We start from the raw sequence: 18,688 nt of genomic DNA, 5'->3' as shown, positions 1-18,688 counted from the left end.
AAGTCAATGGGTGGCGGTAAGGTCTCAGGCCAAAAATGGATGCGCGCTGGTTTTAATTTTGCTGCATGTCCATTTTCCGGCACATAAAAACAAATGCCTTCTTTGCAGGCGCGCTGAGGAAATGGATCAGCGCAAATCCAAAACACGCACCTACACCAGCGCAGGCCACTTTTAGGCACACCTTTGTAAAAAGGCCTCTTAGCTTCTCACCTCTGCTCACGCAATGACTGGCTTGTAAACAGCATGGTCTTTTAAGTGGCTGAACCGTCAACGCTACTAACACTTTGCTTGTGTAACATTAGATGAGAGAATTAAAGAAAAAAATACATTTCTAAAGAAAATCCAAGATTAGAAAAAATTTAAAGTGTTGGTCATGACTGATAGTGGTTCTCAATATACGGGACAGACTTAAATGCCACAGCTGGCTTTTAGAAAACATGCTGCCCGTGGCTCGGCTCCTTTTAACTGGCTCTTCCTGGACATCCAGTTCAGTAAGACTGGTTACAAAACTGGCAGTCGCATGTGCCAAATTCTGAGTGATGTTGCTCTCATTTTGAACTTATTCCTTTGTATAATGACTGTTTCCACTGGATGTGTTGCAAGTTATATATTTGTCCCAGTCTCCTGATAAGTATTTTATTTATTTATTTGTTGCATTTGTATCCCATATTTTCCCACCTATTTGCAGACTCAATGTGGCTTACAATAATACATCCTAACAATTGTCAATCAAGAGTAGATAAAACCATTGGTTACATAAAGAACAAGTGTAACATAATGGATAAAATCAATTCAATAAATCAGAAAACAGACTGATTCTCTAGTAAGTAATGATGTGTTGGAGTTCCTGTTATTGATTATTATGGCAAGTCTTGTTAAAAAGGTAGGTCTTTAGTGATTTTCGGAAGTTGATAAGGTCAAGAAAATTTTTTACGTTAAGTGGTAGTGTATTCCAAAGTTGCGTGCCAATGTAAGAAAAGCAGGATGAATGAACTAGTTTGTATTTTAAACCTTTACAACTAGGGAAGTGGAGTCTCAAGAATGTACGTGTTGATTTTTCAGTGTTCCTGGGAGGTAAATCAATAAGGTCTGACATGTATGTCGGAGCATTTCCATGAATGATTTTATGGACCAATGTGCAAACTTTGAACACAGAACATTCCTTAACTGGAAGCCAATGGAGCTTCTCTCTTAGGGGTTTTGCACTTTCGTATTTTGACTTTCCAAAAATGAGTCTAGCTGCTGTATTCTGGGCTGTCTGAAGTTTCTTGATGATATGTTCTTTACAACCAATGTACAGCGCATTGCAATAATCTATGTGACTCAACACCATTAATTGTACCAGGTTGCGAAAAATGCCTCTTGGGAAGAAAGGTTTTAGTCTTCTGAGTTTCCACATTGATTGAAACATTTTCTTAGTTGTATTCTTAACATGGCATTCAAGTGTGAGATTACAATCAATGGTTACTCCAAGAATCTTTTACAAAAGGCTCTCAATTCAATGACCCTTTCTAAAATACTTGAGAAATTGGGTATCTTTCAACCCAGACATCTCAAAGGCTACTTAGATATCCTATGCAAAACCAGGCTTCAAATGACCCCATTAATAATGTGCTGTATGTTGGGAATCAGCACTGACGTTTCATAATCACCATTTACAGTAGCTAACAAGGACCAGCTTACAGAATCACCACAGAAAGGAACTTTGTGATCTCAAAGTCTAATCTACGATGGAATTTGCTCTTGAAGTGAAATACTTGTTTGCATTTTCCAAATGTAAATTTACAACTCGAACAGACAATTTAGGCCTCGATAATCAGCAGAACTTATTTGAGCAGGAATGGCTCCACCTGCATAAGTCTTGCTCACCAGGTCCATACCAGGAATTTCAGTGGCATTCTCTGAATAATGCTGCTGAAACTCCAGAATGCCTAATTTGATCCTGTTACCCGTAGTGGTCTGAATATCGCTGAGATCTGACTCGGACATTCACAGCAGGTCAGTATTCAGATACCAGCATTGAACATTTGGGTATAAAACACCTGCATGCAGGGTCCAGTTTGGGAAAATGCTGATCGCTCTGGACTAAATATCAGTGGTTTAACATTTTGTACAGTAGAGATTTTATTGTTCCTAAAAGAATTAATGATACCCCTTATTTACCTCTAATTCCAGCTCATCTCTCTCTATCTCCTGATGAAGAACGCCCATGAAATCAGTTGGGTCATAGAATCCATGTCCTGATGAATTCCTAAGTATTAAAAAAAAAAGAAAAAAACATTTAGCAACTGGTTCCCTTGTTTCAATTTAATTTCAGAATTTATATTTCACTATTCTAAACCACTAACTACGAATATTCAGCGGGAGATGACTGGTTATTCCCATGCTCTAAGGCCATTTTTACCATGTGGTAAAATGGTCGATTTTTGTATTTCCAGCATTAATGTCCATTTCCATCCTCCTCTTCCCTTGCCTCATGTCCTTTCCTTGTTCTTCTGTTTCTTGACTCTTGACAGTTTCCTGTCTGTCTTTTCCTGTCCCCACCCACCCATGAACCTCCCATCTTTCAGTGACTCCCATTCCACAGCACCTTCCTGGGTCTTCTCTTTCCTTCCCTCCTCTCCTAATGGTCTCACCCACTTTGGGTTCAGGCCCACCCAACAGTTGCCGATATTATTGGCATTGCTAGTGGAGATCCCTAAGCCCTGCTGGCTAAAGACGTCCTCTGTGGAGCCCCCCCCCCCCCCCGGTCTTCTGAGCAACAGGGAGGTCAGTTGGCACTGGTACCCCCTACACATGCTTAGTTCTGTCTGGGTAGTTGTTTTGTACAAACAATGAAATAAATAAAAATACTAATAAGTCGTTCTTACAAAGTTGTTTCACTGACTTCCAAGAAAGGTTACTAGGCTACACAATTTGCTTTACTTTATTCAGATTGCTAGACTACATATACCAAGAAATTCAAAGCGGTTTACAGGGTTGCAAGAAGGGACGGCGGAGACAGACCCTTGGGAATTACAAAGCAGTTAAAGGACAGTTAACATCAGACAGATTTGAGAAGATTCTTGATTGCAATGTACAGTTTCAAAAATGAAGAGTATTATCAGCGTAGGTATTTTTTGAATAAAGTTGTTTTAGTTGTTGTCTGAACAGTGTATAGTAGTTAAGGTGGTAGGGGATTAGTAGGCCAGTAGTTGGGCTAATATGCTGATTCTTTTTACCCCTTTAAGTGAGGGGAAGGCGAAAGGGGAGTGGTTGAAAGTCTCTCTCGATCTGATAACATAATTGTATTCAGTGTGTTTTTTCTAGTGAAAAAGGTACCGGTACTCAAATGCTAGACCACCCTTCAGGGGTGGGGTGATCACTGAAGGACCCACCCCACAATAGCCAGGGCCCCTGCAACCAGTCACAGAATCTATGACAAGGCAGAATTGGTGTTTACAGCCTGAGCTCTTTCATTAAAACTTGGGGACCATGGGTCAATTTTAGCAGACAATGGAAAAGGTGCCGGTACTCAGTACCCCCAAGTACCCCCTCAAAAAAAGCCCTGGTTGTATTCTATATGTAGAATATAACTATGTTAGGATTTTGAATAAGGGTGCAAGCCAATTTGAATGTCATCCTTGCCTCTATTGGCAGCCAGTGTAGTTCTGTGTACAGGTGAGTGACATGATCGTGTTTGTGTAGGGAGAAAATAAGGCGTACTGCTGTGTTTTAGACAGACCGCAGTTTTCATATGTGTTTTTTTTGGAGCTGAAGAGGCACAAACGAAGCATATGATTTGGCAAACTGTAGTAGCCAACTCATATGAATAATACCCAGTATACATGGGGATACATCCTAAGTTGACTAATTGCTATGCTACTCAGTCATAACAGTATGAAGACCTTCCAAGGCTGTCCAGGCTTATAAGAATTACTGTACTGCCCATACAGCTCTCCAACCAACAGCAGACAAAAGATAAAAGAGCAAACACAGCTTTATTAAAATCAAATGCCCTGGCTGGAGGACTGTTTGCATGTGGATCTAAGCCTCTGTTGTCCGTGCTGCCCGTATAGCTGACACCAGTGAGCAACAGGTTTCTTGCATTACACACTTCTTGTCTACAATATGGAATCGCAGTGCTATCTCTTTATAGATCGCCTTCGTAAAAGAACCTCTAAATAGGGTGTAGTAAATAAAACAACATACAATAAATAAATAAATAATAAATACAAAACAAAATTATACAAAATGCACATCTTTAAGGAAAGCATGTCTCTGTTACTGACACAACACCCCTCCCCCAGAATCAGCAAAACACTCTCATTCCACACTACCCTCACACATACACATAACTCTTCCACATACATATTCAGACATGTATGAACACATAGACCAATATTCTAAGATTTTCTACTCTCTGTGTGTGTGTCCATGTTTGTATGTATGGAGCCCACTCTTCTTTGTCTGCTATCTAATGTCTGAATTACACCAGAACGTTCTTTGGCAACTGATCAAATTGGGATACTGATAGGGATATAGAGAGTAGATGCAATGAATGGGTTGACTCAATAAGTCATATGGTCTTTATCTGCTTACATTTTTCTATGCTTTTCTATGTAACTGCTTTGGTTTTGCAAGCTCCTGAAGGGAGTGGCTTTTCGAATTAAGTACTTGCCAACATCTTCTAAGTCAAGAGTTCTTTACCAGTGGTGCCTACACTACCAAGGAGTGCAGGAAAAGGTCAAATGGGATGTGGAGAAGGGTCTTGAAATCTGAGGCGAATTATTGAAACTTTCTAGACAAGAGTAAAGGTATTTGTAAACAGTTATTTTATTCAACAACAGCATGAGTGGCATTTTCAATATGACGTCTAAATCCGATTTTGGATGTTTTACAAAAAAACGTCCAAAAATCCAGTAGCGAACACAGCCATTTTCAAAGCAGGAAAACATCTTGTTTGTTTTAAAAATGGCCATTTGCTAGATGTTTTTGTGCTCAGTACCTCTATCTTTTAGGACCAATTAACAAAAAAACACATCCAAGGAAAAAAATGCACAAAACAAGCCATTGTGATGTATGGGGGGGGGGGGGGGGAACATCCCAGCAGAGCATTGGGGCACTTTCACATAAAAGGTCCCAGGTACACATCTCACTGTTACCCCCTTATATTGTATGGTGAACCCTCCAAAACCGACCAAAGACCTACTGTACCCAACTGTACACCACTACAATAGTCCTTATGATTGCTATTGTTACCTATATGTAGGTACAGTAGGTTTTTGGTGGGTTTTGGAAGGCTCACACATTCCACCACAAGTGTTTTATTTATTTGTTACATTTGTTTCCCACATTTTCCCACCTATTTTCAGGCTCAATGTGGCTTACATAGTGGCGTAAAGGCGTTCGCCAATTCCGGTATGAACAAATACAGTAATGTTGTGGTAGAACAAGGTTCAAGTGTAACAGACGCTTTAGGAAATTTTATAGAGGAAGAGGATCGTAGAGAGGAAGAGTTCTTATATATCCATTATGAGCTTTGGTTTCGTTGTGTTGCAAGGTACTGACATTTAAGTTGGGTCGGTGGGGTATGCCTTTTTGAACAGGTTGGTTTTTAATGATTTCCTGAAGTTTAAGTGATCAAATGTTGTTTTCACGGCTTTAGGTAATGCGTTCCATAGTTGTGTGCTTATGTAGGAGAAGCTGGATCCATAAGTTGATTTGTATTTGAGTCCTTTGCAGCTTGGGTAGTGGAGATTTAGTTATGTTCGTGTTGATCCTGTTCTGTTTCTGGTTGGTAGGTCTATGAGGTCTGCCATGTATCCTGGGGCTTCACCGTAGATGATTTTATGCACCAGGGAGCAGATTTTGAAAGTGATACGTTCTTTGATTGGAAGCCAGTGCAGTTTTTCACGGAGGGGTTTGGCACTTTCGAATCGCGTTTTTCCAAATATAAGCCTGGCCGCCATGTTTTGAGCGGTCTGGAGTTCTTTATATCCTGCATAAATTCCATTGCAGTAGTCTACATGGCTTAGTGTCATTGATTGTATCAAGTTGCGAAATGTTTCCCTTGGGAAGCATGGTTTCAGGCATTTGAGTTTCCACATTGAGTGGAACATTTTCTTTGTTGTAGATTTCACTTGGTTCTCTAGTGTGAGGTTACAGTCGATTGTGACGCCGAGAATTTTCAGGCTGAGATAGAGAGGGTGTGGTCTGGGGTGTTTATTTTTGTACAAGTTACAGTGGGATATGGGCCTGGGTCCCCTTCTCTACAGTTCACTGCACTGACCACTAGGCTACCCCTGGGACCAGCTTGTTGCTCTAAAAGGAATGGTCATCATATCTGAAGCTGTCATAGAGCCTGGTATGTACCGTCACATCTTAGGGGGCTGGGAGGAGTTCAGTGACCACTGGGGGAGTAAGGGGGATTATGCTTTAATTTCTCCAGTGGTCATTTGGTCATTTAGGGCACCTTTTGGTCAGTTACTTGTGATTTAAACAGGTCTAGCCAAAAAAGTCTTAATTTTGGCCCTTGACGTTTTCACTTTGTTCCATTATTGCAGAAAAACGTCTATATTTGGTGCCAAAAACACGCCCCCTTGAAATTTGGATGAACTAAGGAGCAAAACGTCTAAAATCAGGGTGTTGAAATTCGCAACTAGTGGCGCTATAGAAATGATAAGTAGTAGTAGTATGTTTCTGAGAGAAAAACATCCTTCTGCCACCTTAGGACTTTTTTTTGTTTTGAAAATAAGCCGCGGTGTATAACTTATGCAGCACTGTAACTTTTTAGCTTGATTTCTTTGGTAGTATCACTGTGGACAACTGTCATTCTTTTAGCGACATGTTAGCGGCTAACAGCGACAGTAGTCACTAGTTTAGGAAGGGGTTGCGAGGGATTCGTTGATCGATTTAAGGGGTGCAAAAACTGAAAAAGGTTAAGAACCCCTCCTCTAAGTGCTTCTTATAAATACCACAGTCTTACCTGAAGCCAAATAGACAGTCACATTTGACGTTCACACTGTTCTCCTTATCCTCTCTACTTACCCCTTGGTTGAATCAAGTACAACATGCTACAATAAATGGAAAAATCATACTGAGGCACTGCAGGTACTCAATATGTAATGTGAAACCCATAAATCTTTGATCAAAAGCATTCTCAAAGTCCTGGCTCTGCAAGCTTTCCTTTTTAAACTGTATTGTGACGCTGTCAGCTCAATAAACGTGTGTTGCTGTTGTGTTAGACCTGGCAGTTTGCCCTATTATGTTTTTTTATGCCAATGAAGGATTGTGCGTTTGTCCCCTGACGAAGGCGTAAGTGCTGAAACTTGGCCAAGTCGGGTCATGTTCCAATAAACTTCGTTTGTCGCCGAATTTGAGATTTCCTCTTCTCTGGACTATCTCTGCTTTGTTTGCTTCTGCATGCTTTCCTGAGTTCTTGTTGTATGTGTTTGTCTAAAAATGCTTAGCTCAACTTATCAATGTATGGAGAAGAAGCAGATGACGTAACGGTGTTACTACCACAAGATAAATGGAAAAGCATGATATCTATTATATTTGCAACAAGAATCACAAAAACACAACTCCTTCCCAGCCAAGGAAACAAACATGTAGAAGAATGTTCGAAGTTGATTGGAATAATATTTGTCAGTAACTCAGAAAAGACTGGCCATCATTGTCGACGGTGATTCATACTACTTACTCTTCAGGCGACAGGTAAGCATCTAGAACTGTGACCGCTGGAGTAGGTGATCTCATCTTTGTAAGAGCCATGATGTGTTCAAAGGTGATGTCAGTCTGGGTGCTCATGTCCACTAGCTGCGACTCAGGTGAAGGGGTGAACATTTTGCTGCGGGGGGTTCTCCTCAGGACTTTCACGACAATTGGCTCTTTGGCTGTCTTAAATGCTTCAACTGCCTGATCGTGAGTTGCTCGAGATAAATCTTTTCCATTTACCTGTAGAAATAATTTAACAAGGTAGAATTAGCAGACTTTAGTGGCCTGTGCTCAATAGAGATTTTCTATGCAATTATTAAAGAAATTTCAGTACAGAAGCTGTAGGAATGGAAGGCCGTTGCATAAGTGAAAAGTTACCAAGAGTGGGATATCATATATGACTTATTATATCACAAGGCAGAGGGATATCAACTGCATAATCCTGCAAAATTATCAATAAGAAAGTAATTAACCCCAGAAATCACATGCTCCATTTTAGGTACCTGCAGTTTTTAGGCTGTAGAACATGAAAAACATCAAAGTTCTGGAAAAAATTTCATAGTCTCATTCTACTGACCCTACTGTACCCAAACTTTCAAAAATGAAAGCTGTTCCTCCAAAATTTTATAGCCATTAACTCTTGTTATTTGTAACCCCACTTTTTGGTACCTTTTTGCTCAGCAGGTCACACAGTGGCGTAGCTAGGTGGGGCCATGGGGGCCTGGGTCCCCTCAAATTTGCTCTAGGCCCCTGGTTGGCTGGTGGGGGTCCCCAACCCCCACCAGCTGAAGACTTCATCCAGCCTAATACTATTACTGCAAAATCACGGAATTATATTCTACAGTATGTGTTGTAAATGTTTTGTCACAATTTTTGGACTTTTTCAAATATTAGATTCAATAAACTTTTTAAGGGGCCATTTTACTCTGCCGGGCTACCCCAGGAGCTTGGCAGTGGTTTCCACTCCCAGTACATGCCATTTCCAGCAGTACAAGAATTTTTAATATTTTGTAGCACCGGAACTTAACTGGCAGTAATCGGGCAGCACCGCGCATGGCCTGGTTACCGCTGGGTTTGCGCGGGATCCCTTACCGTCACCTCATTGAGTGATGGTAAGGGCTCCTCACCAAAATGGTTGTGCGGTAAGTGGTTTACTTACTGAACAGCTATTTCTTTTCCTCAAATATGTAGTATAGCAAAGAGAGGGAACAAAGTACAAACAAAAGTCCAAGAAACAAAAACAAGAAGTACCAGGGGCCCTCAAAAAAAGGTAAAAAAAAATCTTTTAATCATGTACTTGGATAAAACAATCCTTGAATGGACCCGACACGGTCCGTGTTTCGGTGCGCAGCGCCTGCGTCAGGGGAGTCTCGTAGACTAGGTACAGCTGTGCTTTATGATATAAAGCATTTGCTGAGAGCGATATACTACACCGCTGTGTTATCCCTTTGCATCAGATCAAACAAACAAATCCGTATAAGCGAACTTCTTTGGTCACATAGCCAAAGAAGTTCGCTTATACGGATGTTTGTTTGATCTGATGCGAAGGGATAACACAGTGGTGTAGTATATCGCTCTCAGCAAACGCTTTATTTCATAAAGCACAGCCGTACATAGTCTACGAGACTCCGAAACCCGTGACGCAGGCGCTGCGCGCCGAAACACGGACCGTGTCGGGTCCATTCAAGGATAGTTTTATCCAAGTACATGATTAAGTTTTTTTGACCTTTTTTTTTAGGGCTCCTGGGTACCTTTTGTTTTCCTCAAATATGGACAGCCTTTTACCCACTGTGGTAGAATGGGGCCTCAGCGCAAAACATCCAAAACTGGACTTAGACATCATATCGAAAATGCCCCTCCACACAACTTTGTAAGCCTATGTGCATTGAAAATAAGCTTACTTATGGCACAAAGAACATTTTCCTAAGAAGGCAATATTCAAAAGCCCCTTGCTTGGGTTAAAAAAAAAAAAAAGCATTTTGCCCATGGAAATCTGGGTTTTAAAACTTGCCTAACCTGTCAGCAAGCAAAAGTACATATGTCATTGAATAATGTATTGTGGCAGGCAAGAATCTGATAATTATTATGTCTAATTTCTATGTGAATGCTCTTTGCTCTGGGAGTATTGTTTTGAGAATATATTTTACATGTCTATGTATATTTTTGTTGCTGCTTAGAATTTTTTAGATAATGTAGGACACAATTAAAAAAAAAATAACAGTATAAAGGGGGGACATGCAGCCTTGTTTTGCTATAACTGTTATTCCTTGTAATCTTCTCTAATTCATTATCGCCCCCAAGAGATTGTGGTCTAGGAAAGCAGAACAATATGTTATAAAGTGAAATGTAAATTTTTATTTCAGTGTAATTTTCTGATGAGAACATTTCTCTTAAATTTTAGTAATTTTCCTTTCTTTCTGATACGTATTTGGCTGTATTGCAAATGCCAAGTGTACTCTTGTTAAATGTTTAAAATTAATAAACAAATTAATACTAAAAAAAAAATAACAGTTAATAAATAGTTTTAGTCATGGAATGCAGCACTGGGAGCAGACAGAGGACTGACTAACATGCCTTGTTTTGTGTCCAAAAATTGTGAGCAGAGAAAGCAGGTGCAAATAAATCTCTGTAGGTAGTTTTCATTTGGGTAATTACCAAAGCAAAACTTGCCAGTGTAGTCTTGCTTTAACTTCTAGGTCAAACAGCGTAAGCACAAAATGCCTACAGAGTTTAAACCAATGCATCGAGTTTTCATTTGGTATCCCTACGTCTTTTCTTGGCTTCATGTCTTGTTCAGTAGCCGAGGCAGGATTACATATTCTAGAAGCAGGATGCAAATGAAAGAGGACCTGCTATAAATACCCAGTCTTCTAGCCATAGATTTCGATTGTCATGAAAAGTTGTTACATGGGAAGAGAGACATAAATCTCTGGGAAGGGGCACTGATACCACCGCAATTTCACGTTGCCCTTCTTGAATGCATCAAACTCTTATCTAGGCTACCAGATGTAAGGCCAAATATCAGTGAAAGCAATGCGTCATTCGCAGCTGCTATCAATTTAAACAGACAACAAAGTCTTTCTTATATAGCATATGAAAACAGAAATGTAGAATATGAAGATAGAAAAGTACCGTAAGGCTCTTCTAATCTGGCCGATTTACTTCCTTGTGGGTTTCCATAGACTCTAGTTCCCTAGTTTTCCCTTCATTTCTTCATAATCAGGGATCCCCTGAGTTTATCTTGATTCTCCTCCCTCAGAACTTCGTAGAGGCTGCAAAAGCAGAGCTTCCCTTCCAAGAGCTGCCGGGGGGGGGGGGGGGGGGGGGGGGTTAGGATCCTAAATTTAGAAGCTCAAAAATTTTTTTATGCTACTCAATTGGGTGATGAGCCAATCAGTGATCATAATTGGCCAATAACAACCAATCAACACTAATTGCCAAAATTTGGGATTTACACATCCGTAGCTGAAAACGGTGTGTGGCCATGGGAGGAGTGTAGGCTTATCGGGGGTGTCAATCACATTTAAGGGCGTTGTTACAGAATTCGGGGGAATGCGCGTACATTTAGGCACAAAAATTTAAGCTAGGTTTTCAGTGGCTTAAATGGCTGTGCCTACATGTATGCACATTCCCCCAGCCTAGGTGGTGGAGGAGTGGCCTAGTGGTTAGAGCACCAGTCTTGCAATTCAGAGGTGGCCGGTTCAAATCCCAGTGCTGCTCCTTGTGATCTTGGGCAAGTCACTTAACCCTCCATTGCCTCAGGTACAAACTTAGATTGTGAGCCCTCCTGGGACAGAGAAATATCCAGAGTACCTGAATGTAACTCACCTTGAGCTACTACTGAAAAAGGTGTGAGCAAAATCTAAATAAATATGTGAGAATCTACATGGAATCTGGCTAGTGGAGGAGTAGCCTAATGGTTAGTGCAGTGGAACATGGAATGTTGCTACTATTTGAGATTCTACATGGAATGTTAATGTTGCTATTCCACTAGCAACATTCCATGTAGAAGCCTGCCCTTGCAGATCAGCAACGTGGCCGCGCAGGCTTCTGTTTCTGTGAGTCTGACATCCTGCACGTATGTGCAGGATGTCAGACTCACAGAAACTAAGCCTGCGCAGCCGCACTGCTGATCTGCAAGGGCAGGCTTCTACATGGAATGTTGCTAGTGGAGAAGTGGCCTAGTGGTTAGAGCACCAGTCTTGAAATCCAGAGGTGACCGGTTAAAATCCCACTGCTGCTCCTTGTGACCTTGTGCAACTCACTTAACCCTCCATTGCCACATCTACAAACTTAGATTGTGAGCCCTCCTGAGACAGAGAAATATCCAGTGTACCTGAATGTAATTCACCTTGAGCTACTACAGAAAAAGGTGTGAGCAAAATCTAAATAAATAAATAAAATAAACATGTGCTATTCTATAAACTGTGACTTACTACAGACACGGTTTATAGAATAGCGCTAGGTGCGTTATTCCAATGTGTCTCTAGTTTGGATGCCATAAGAAACTCCTGAGAAAATTAGAGTCATGGGATAGGAGGTAATGTTCTGTTGTGGATTAGGAATTGGTTATTGGACAGAAAGCAGAGGGGAGGGTTAAATGGCCATTTGTCTCAATGAAGGAGGGTGACTAGTGGAGAGTCACAGGGATTTGTATTGGGATCAGTGTTATTTAACATATTTATAAATGATCTGGAAATCAGAACCTCAAATCAGGTGATCAAATATGCAATGACACAAAACCATTCAAACACATGCGGACTGTGAAAAATTGCAGGAAGACCGGGCATCCAAATGGCAGATGAAATTTAATGTGGACAAGTGCAAAGTGATGTCAGATACTTGTGACCTGGCTTGGCCACTGTTGGAAACAGGATACAGGGCTAGATGGACAGTTGGTCTGACCCAGTACGGCTACTCTTAAGTTCTTATATGCTCTTATGCACATTGGGAAGAATAATCCGAATCATGGTTACCTGATGTCAGGGTCCACCTTGGGGGTCAGCACCAAAGAAAACGATCTAGGTGGTGTTGTAGACAATACACTGAAATCTTCTGCCCATTGTGCGGCAGCAGCCAAAAAAAAGGCAAACAGGATGCTAGGAAAGGGAATTGATACACTGCCTTTCTGTGGTTACATTCAAATCGGTTTACATATTATGTACAAGCACTTATTTTGTGCCTGGGGCAATGGAGGGTTAAGTGACTTGCCCAGAGTCACAAGATGCTGCAGTGGGACTTGAACCCAGTTCCCCAGGATCACAGCCCACTGCACTAACCCCTAGGCTACTCCACTCCAAGGACGGTAAATAAATCCGAGAATACTATAATGCCTCTGTATTGCTCCATGGTGCGACCTCACCTTGAATACTACATTCAGTTTTGGTCACTGTATCTCAAAAACGATATAGTAGAATTAGAAAAGGTTCAAAGAAGAGCAACCAAAATGATAAAGGGAATAGAACGCCTCTCATATGAGGAAAAGCTAAAAAGGTTAGAGCTCTTCAACTGAGGGGCGATATGATTGAGGTCTATAAAATCCTCCGTGGTGTAGGAGTAAATTGATTTGTTACTCTTTCAAAAAATACGAAGACTGGGGACACTGAGTGAAGTTACATGGAAACACTTTCAAAACAGATAGGAGGAAATATTTTTTTCACTCAAAGAATAGTTAATCTCTGGAACTCTTTGCCAGAGGATGAAAAGATTTGGACAAGTTCCTGAAGGAAAAGTCCATAGTCCTTTGTTGAGCAGACATGGGGAAGCCTCTACTTGCCCTGGGATTGGTAGCATGGAATGTTGCTACTAATTGGGATTCTGCCAGGTACTTGTGACCTGGATTGGCCACTGTTGGAAACAGGATACTGGGCTAAAAAGACCACTGGCCTGACCCAGTATGGTCATTCTTATCTGGCCCTATATGTACAAATGTACACTTATTTGTAATTTAATTTATTAGAATGTGACAAAATATATATGAATAAAGTAGAATGTGAAAAAATCCAGTATAGAAGTGTAAGAATAAATCCTTATGTGTAGGTAGGATATTTTAGAGAATTTGAGCCTAAAATATTATCAGAAGAAGATAAGTAAGAAATTTCAGTTTTGTTATGCAGAAAGTTCTTTACTATTTAAATTCAATTGCTATGGCAACATGAGACTTTTATTTACACAAGGAACTTAAAAGAGACACAGCATGGTATATGCTAACTAGTTCACAATAACTTTGACATGGAGTGTAAGAGGAATATTAATTAACAAAGGAGCCCTTTTACTAAAGTATGTGAAGCAGTTAACTTGTGAATTAGCTTGCACTGTTATCGCACGGGCCTGGTACCTGCTATCACGCTGATAGGATTGTTAGCATGCACTAACTTGAACACTAGCTGCATTGGGGTGGGAACTGGGTGGGTTATGGGCAGAAAACATTCATGGGCTGCACATTTCATTTAATGCATATAACTTACTGCACACTGTCATTTATGCAGTGTGAAGAAGGGGATAAGAGAAGAGGGGGGGGGGGGGGTACCGGCGAAGAAGAAGATAAGGCGCAGAGGAGGGGACAACTCAGATTCTTAGCTCAGGGAGTTCCACATGTCAGAGGAAAGCATAGATCATTTTCCCCAGAGGGCTGGAGGCAGGGAAAAAACTATGATTCTCAGCAGCCCTTGAGGAAGTCTTACAACACAATCAAAGACTTCCTATCCCAGCAGCCCCCAGTGGAGCCCAAGGGAAAGGAAGGTAAAGGTGAAACCCAAGACACGGAGGGGAGGCCAGGAATGGAGGGGGAGCCTCTAAGCCGAGCTAATCAGGGGGAGGAGGATCAGCTGGGGAATGGGTGGGGCGAGGAGCCCATGGAATGGAAGGGGGAAGAAAAGGAGGAAGAAGTGAGGCAAGAGGAGCAGATGGAGATTGCAGCTCTGGCAAGATCCACAAGTAAAAGGTTCAGACAGCAGGTAACCGCTTGGTGCGGGGTCTTGGTAAACAAGGGAAGGCAGTGGCAATCATGGAGGAGCCAGGGAGCGACTGGGTCAAGTGGGAGGAAGCCAGGAGATAGAGCTGGCCAGAGGAGGGTGGGGAACCCCTGGGAGCTCTCTGCCTCTGAACTGCTGATGGGATTTCTAAACTGCTTGTTTTATTTGAACTGCTTGCTTTTCTTTGTGGAATGTTTTTTGCTTTTGGGATTACTTATTTTGAATTGCATCATTGGGACTGCCGAGATTCATGTCCTGTTGGTTTATGAACTGCATTTTTGAAGCTGTGGAGATTCCTGAACTGCTTTGCTTTTGGAACTGCATTATTAAAAATTACGTTTTCTAAACTGTTTGTTTTTGGGATTTCATTCTTGAAACCACTGGGATAATTTCCCTGGCGGATATCTCGGGAGCTGTGCTGGAATAGTACTGCTGACGTACTTCAGGTCGGAGGGTACACCTGGAGGATTACAGGAAGTTGTAATATCAAGTGGAATATCATATAGAAAACTTGGGCCAGAGGCCAGAGTTTTCCTGAGAGGAGTGGAGGGATCCTTCACAGCAGTTACGTATGAGAGACTTGATGACCTGCACATGTATACCTTGGAGGAAAGAAGAAATCAGGGTGATATGATACAGTCATTTAAATATTTGAAAGGTATAAATCCGCAGACAAACATTTTCCAGAGATGGGAAGGCAGTAGAAATTGAGAACATGAATTGAGGTTGAAAGAGGGCTGAATCAGGAATAATGTCAGGAAGTATTTTTTCACTGAGAGGGTGGTAGGTACCTGGAATGCCCTCTGCGGGAGGTGGTAGAGATGCAAACGGTGATGGAATTCAAAAATGCAAAGAAGCTTAGTGGAGATTAGGTGGCACCACTGGTAACTGGGAAGCAAAGCCAGTGCTGGGAAAGACTTCTATGGTCTGTGCCCTGATCGTGGCTGAATAGAGTTGGATGGGCTATAGTGAAGCTTTTCAGGGGCTTCGACAACTTCAGAAATTTAGAACACGGACAGTGCAGGGCAGACTTCTAAGATCTGTGCCCTGAAAATGGCAAAGACAAACCAAGATCAGGTATATATATGATGTATCACATCATAACATAGGTGCAGAGAAGGGCGACAAAAATGATAAAGGGGATGGGACGACTTGCCTATGAGGAAAGGCTAAAGTGGCTAGGGCTCTTCAGCTTGGAGAAAAGGAGGCTGAGGGGAGATATGATAGAGGTCAATAAAATAATGAGTGGAGTTGAACGGGTTGATGTGAAGCGTCTGTTCACGCTTTCCAAAAATACTAGGACTAGGGGGAATGTAATGAAGCTACAACGTAGTAAATTTAAAACAACTCGGAGAAACGTTTTCTTCACTCAACGTGTAATTAAACTCTGGAATTTGTTGCCAGAGAATGTGGTAACGGTGGTTAGCTGAGCGGAGTTTAAAAAAGGTTTGGACAGCTTCCTAAAGGAAAAGTCCATAGACCGTTATTAAATGGACGGGGAAAATCCACTATTTCTGGGATAAGCAGTATAAAATGTTTTGTACATTTTGGGGATCTTGCCAGGTATTTGTGATCTGGATTGGCCACTGTTGGAAACAGGATGCTGGGCTCGATGGACCTTTGGTCTTTCCCAGTATGGCAATACTTATGTACTTATGTAGGTAATGAGTTTATCTTATTGGGCAGACTGAATGGACTGTAGAGGTATTAATCTGCCGTCATCTGCTATGTTACAGCCCAGCTGGTGCACATACCAGCTGTTTAAGGGGAGGTGTTTAGCACATATAAAGACTATTCACAATTATTATGGAAGCGCTTAAGAACTTTTCAGTGCGGCAACGGCTGAGGATGTGGTGGGCACCACAGAATCTATGCACTTCTCTCACATTATTTTTTGCTGTTGAAACAAAGTAAGAGGGTAATTCTAAAGCTGGGCACTGGGATGCTACATGCTGAGTGTGGATTCCATAACAGCAATCGCACAAGTAGTGCAAATCTGCAGCTATAGAGGTGCTACCACTTGCTATATACTTTTATATTTATACTTTATCAGATTTGCTAGACTGTTCTAGCTGCCTGGGCAGAGTAGAGCAATGTACATAAATAAAAGGAAAGAAACTTCAATTACTGACATGAAAGAAACACAATCACGCAAGAGAAAACAGAGGCAAGTCCGAACAATCAGAAAGAAATACATTCATGCCGAGAAAATCATAAAACAATCACACAAAGGAGAGTATAAAGCGCAGAGCCAGCAGCAAGGGTTGGTTCACCAACTGGCAGCAACTTCCGACTAATCTTAATCTCCAAAGGCCTGTCTGAAAAGCCATGTTTTCAGATTTGCCTTAAAGTTTTTAAGGGAGGATTCGCTACGAAGGGAAAGAGGCAAAGAGTTGCAAACATGAGGCGAAAGAAAGACGAAAGCATGGTGTCTGGTTGTTTTTAGTTGGGCAAGTTTGGGACCTGGTAGAATGAGACAGTGATCATTTAAAGAGCGAGGGATTCTTGCTGGTTTCGGAATAGTAAGACGTGACAGACAATCTGGCGTACCCAACTTAAAAGCTTTGAATGTCAGAAGGGCAATTTTGTAAGTAATTCGGAAGTCAACAGGAAACCAGTGATGTTGTTTAAGTAAGAAAGAGGTGTGATCACAACAGCCAGCAAGACAGAGCAATATGATAGCCGTGTTCTGTAATATTCGAAGTTTCTTGAGAGCGGAATGAGGTAAACTGGAGTAAATTATGTTACAGTAGTCAAGATATAACTCCTTTTGTTGAGTGTCTTGCATTGCCTGCCTGTGCAGGCTCAGATTATTTTATAAAATCATTGCCTTCCAAATCTGCACCCTGGTCCACAAAATTATCTACGGTGAAGCCCCGGGATACATGACAGACTTGATCGACTTACCAGAATCAACACGATCATATCTAAATCTGCACTACCCAAGCTGCAAAGGACTTAAATACAAATCAACTTACGCATCCAGCTTTTCCTACTTAAGCACACAATTGTGGAACGCACTACCAAAAGCCTTGAAAACGATGTACGACCATCTAAACTTCTGGAAATCACTAAAAACTAACCCCACCGATCCAATGTAAATGCCTGATCCCTGCAACACAACAAAACTAAAGTACGTAATGGACAAAACTCAACTCTTTCGATGTATGTTTCCCCAATGTGGCCATGCCACATTAACTTAATCTTACCATAACATCACTTTGTATTTGTTCTCACCGGAGTCTGCAAACGCCTCTCCGGTACTATGTAAGCCACATTGAGCCTACAAATATGGGTGGGAAAATGTGGGATACAAATGTAACAAATAAATAAATAAAATACTTTGTTTTGTATTGTGGATCTCAGCCAGTGAATTTGTTAAAATTTAGGACAAGCTCCAGGAGTTGTAATTATTTGATATCAGCTTTTCCTTCAACTAAAAATATACAGTTTAAAGATATTTTCTCTCAATCTTTTTTCCTTTTGGTAGTTCAATGCTGGAATAGACTTCCCTCTGAGTTACTGTTTCAAAAAGCTTTGAAAACGTATTTGTTTACTAGGCCTGGGGGGGGGGGGGGTATGATTTTTCTTGGTTTTATTGTGCATTTTCTTATATGTGAATCCTGTTGATTGTATCAGTTTTTTATTTAAACTGATGTAATTCACCTTCAATCTTACTTTTAGAGAGTTGGCAAGAGACAAGTCTCTCATTGCATAGCATTAGTGCCAATTAGCAGCTCATTAGCTAATTAGTCAGAAGTGTGTGTAGTATGCAAAGATTTCTTGGCCTGCCATGTCTGGTTATAAAAGCCTGGTGTGATGGAATTTATAGCACAGGATGGGTTATGTTTTTAACAGGTTTTGGATCACACAGAGTGTGAAGGGGGAAAGTTGTGTCTATGGATACATGCTACAGTTTGGTTGTATCTCTCTCTTACTCACCAATACTGTGTCAAGTGTCTCTTTTCTCCCTGCCCATTGGCTTCCATAGTAGATTCAAGGTCTCATTATAAAAA

General features: G+C 41.2%; 1 protein-coding gene across 2 annotated transcripts in view; it reads right to left on the bottom strand.

Moving 5' to 3' along the window:
* Nucleotides 1-18,688, bottom strand: part of PDZRN3 (PDZ domain containing ring finger 3) — a 321,334-nt gene that overhangs the window by 11,386 nt on the left and 291,260 nt on the right. For both annotated transcript variants that reach the window (XM_030206096.1, XM_030206095.1), the window contains 2 exons: nt 7,685-7,938; nt 2,164-2,251 (listed from right to left, as the gene is read on the bottom strand). In XM_030206096.1, the coding sequence (XP_030061956.1) occupies nt 2,164-2,251; nt 7,685-7,938 (342 nt within the window). The remainder of the gene's footprint in view (nt 1-2,163; nt 2,252-7,684; nt 7,939-18,688) is intronic.

The sequence above is a fragment of the Microcaecilia unicolor genome, chromosome 6 (assembly GCF_901765095.1).
Source record: "Microcaecilia unicolor chromosome 6, aMicUni1.1, whole genome shotgun sequence".
NCBI classification, from domain to species: domain Eukaryota; kingdom Metazoa; phylum Chordata; class Amphibia; order Gymnophiona; family Siphonopidae; genus Microcaecilia; species Microcaecilia unicolor.
Note: the sequence above shows the minus strand (reverse complement) of the source record. Positions and strands in the feature narration are given on the sequence as shown.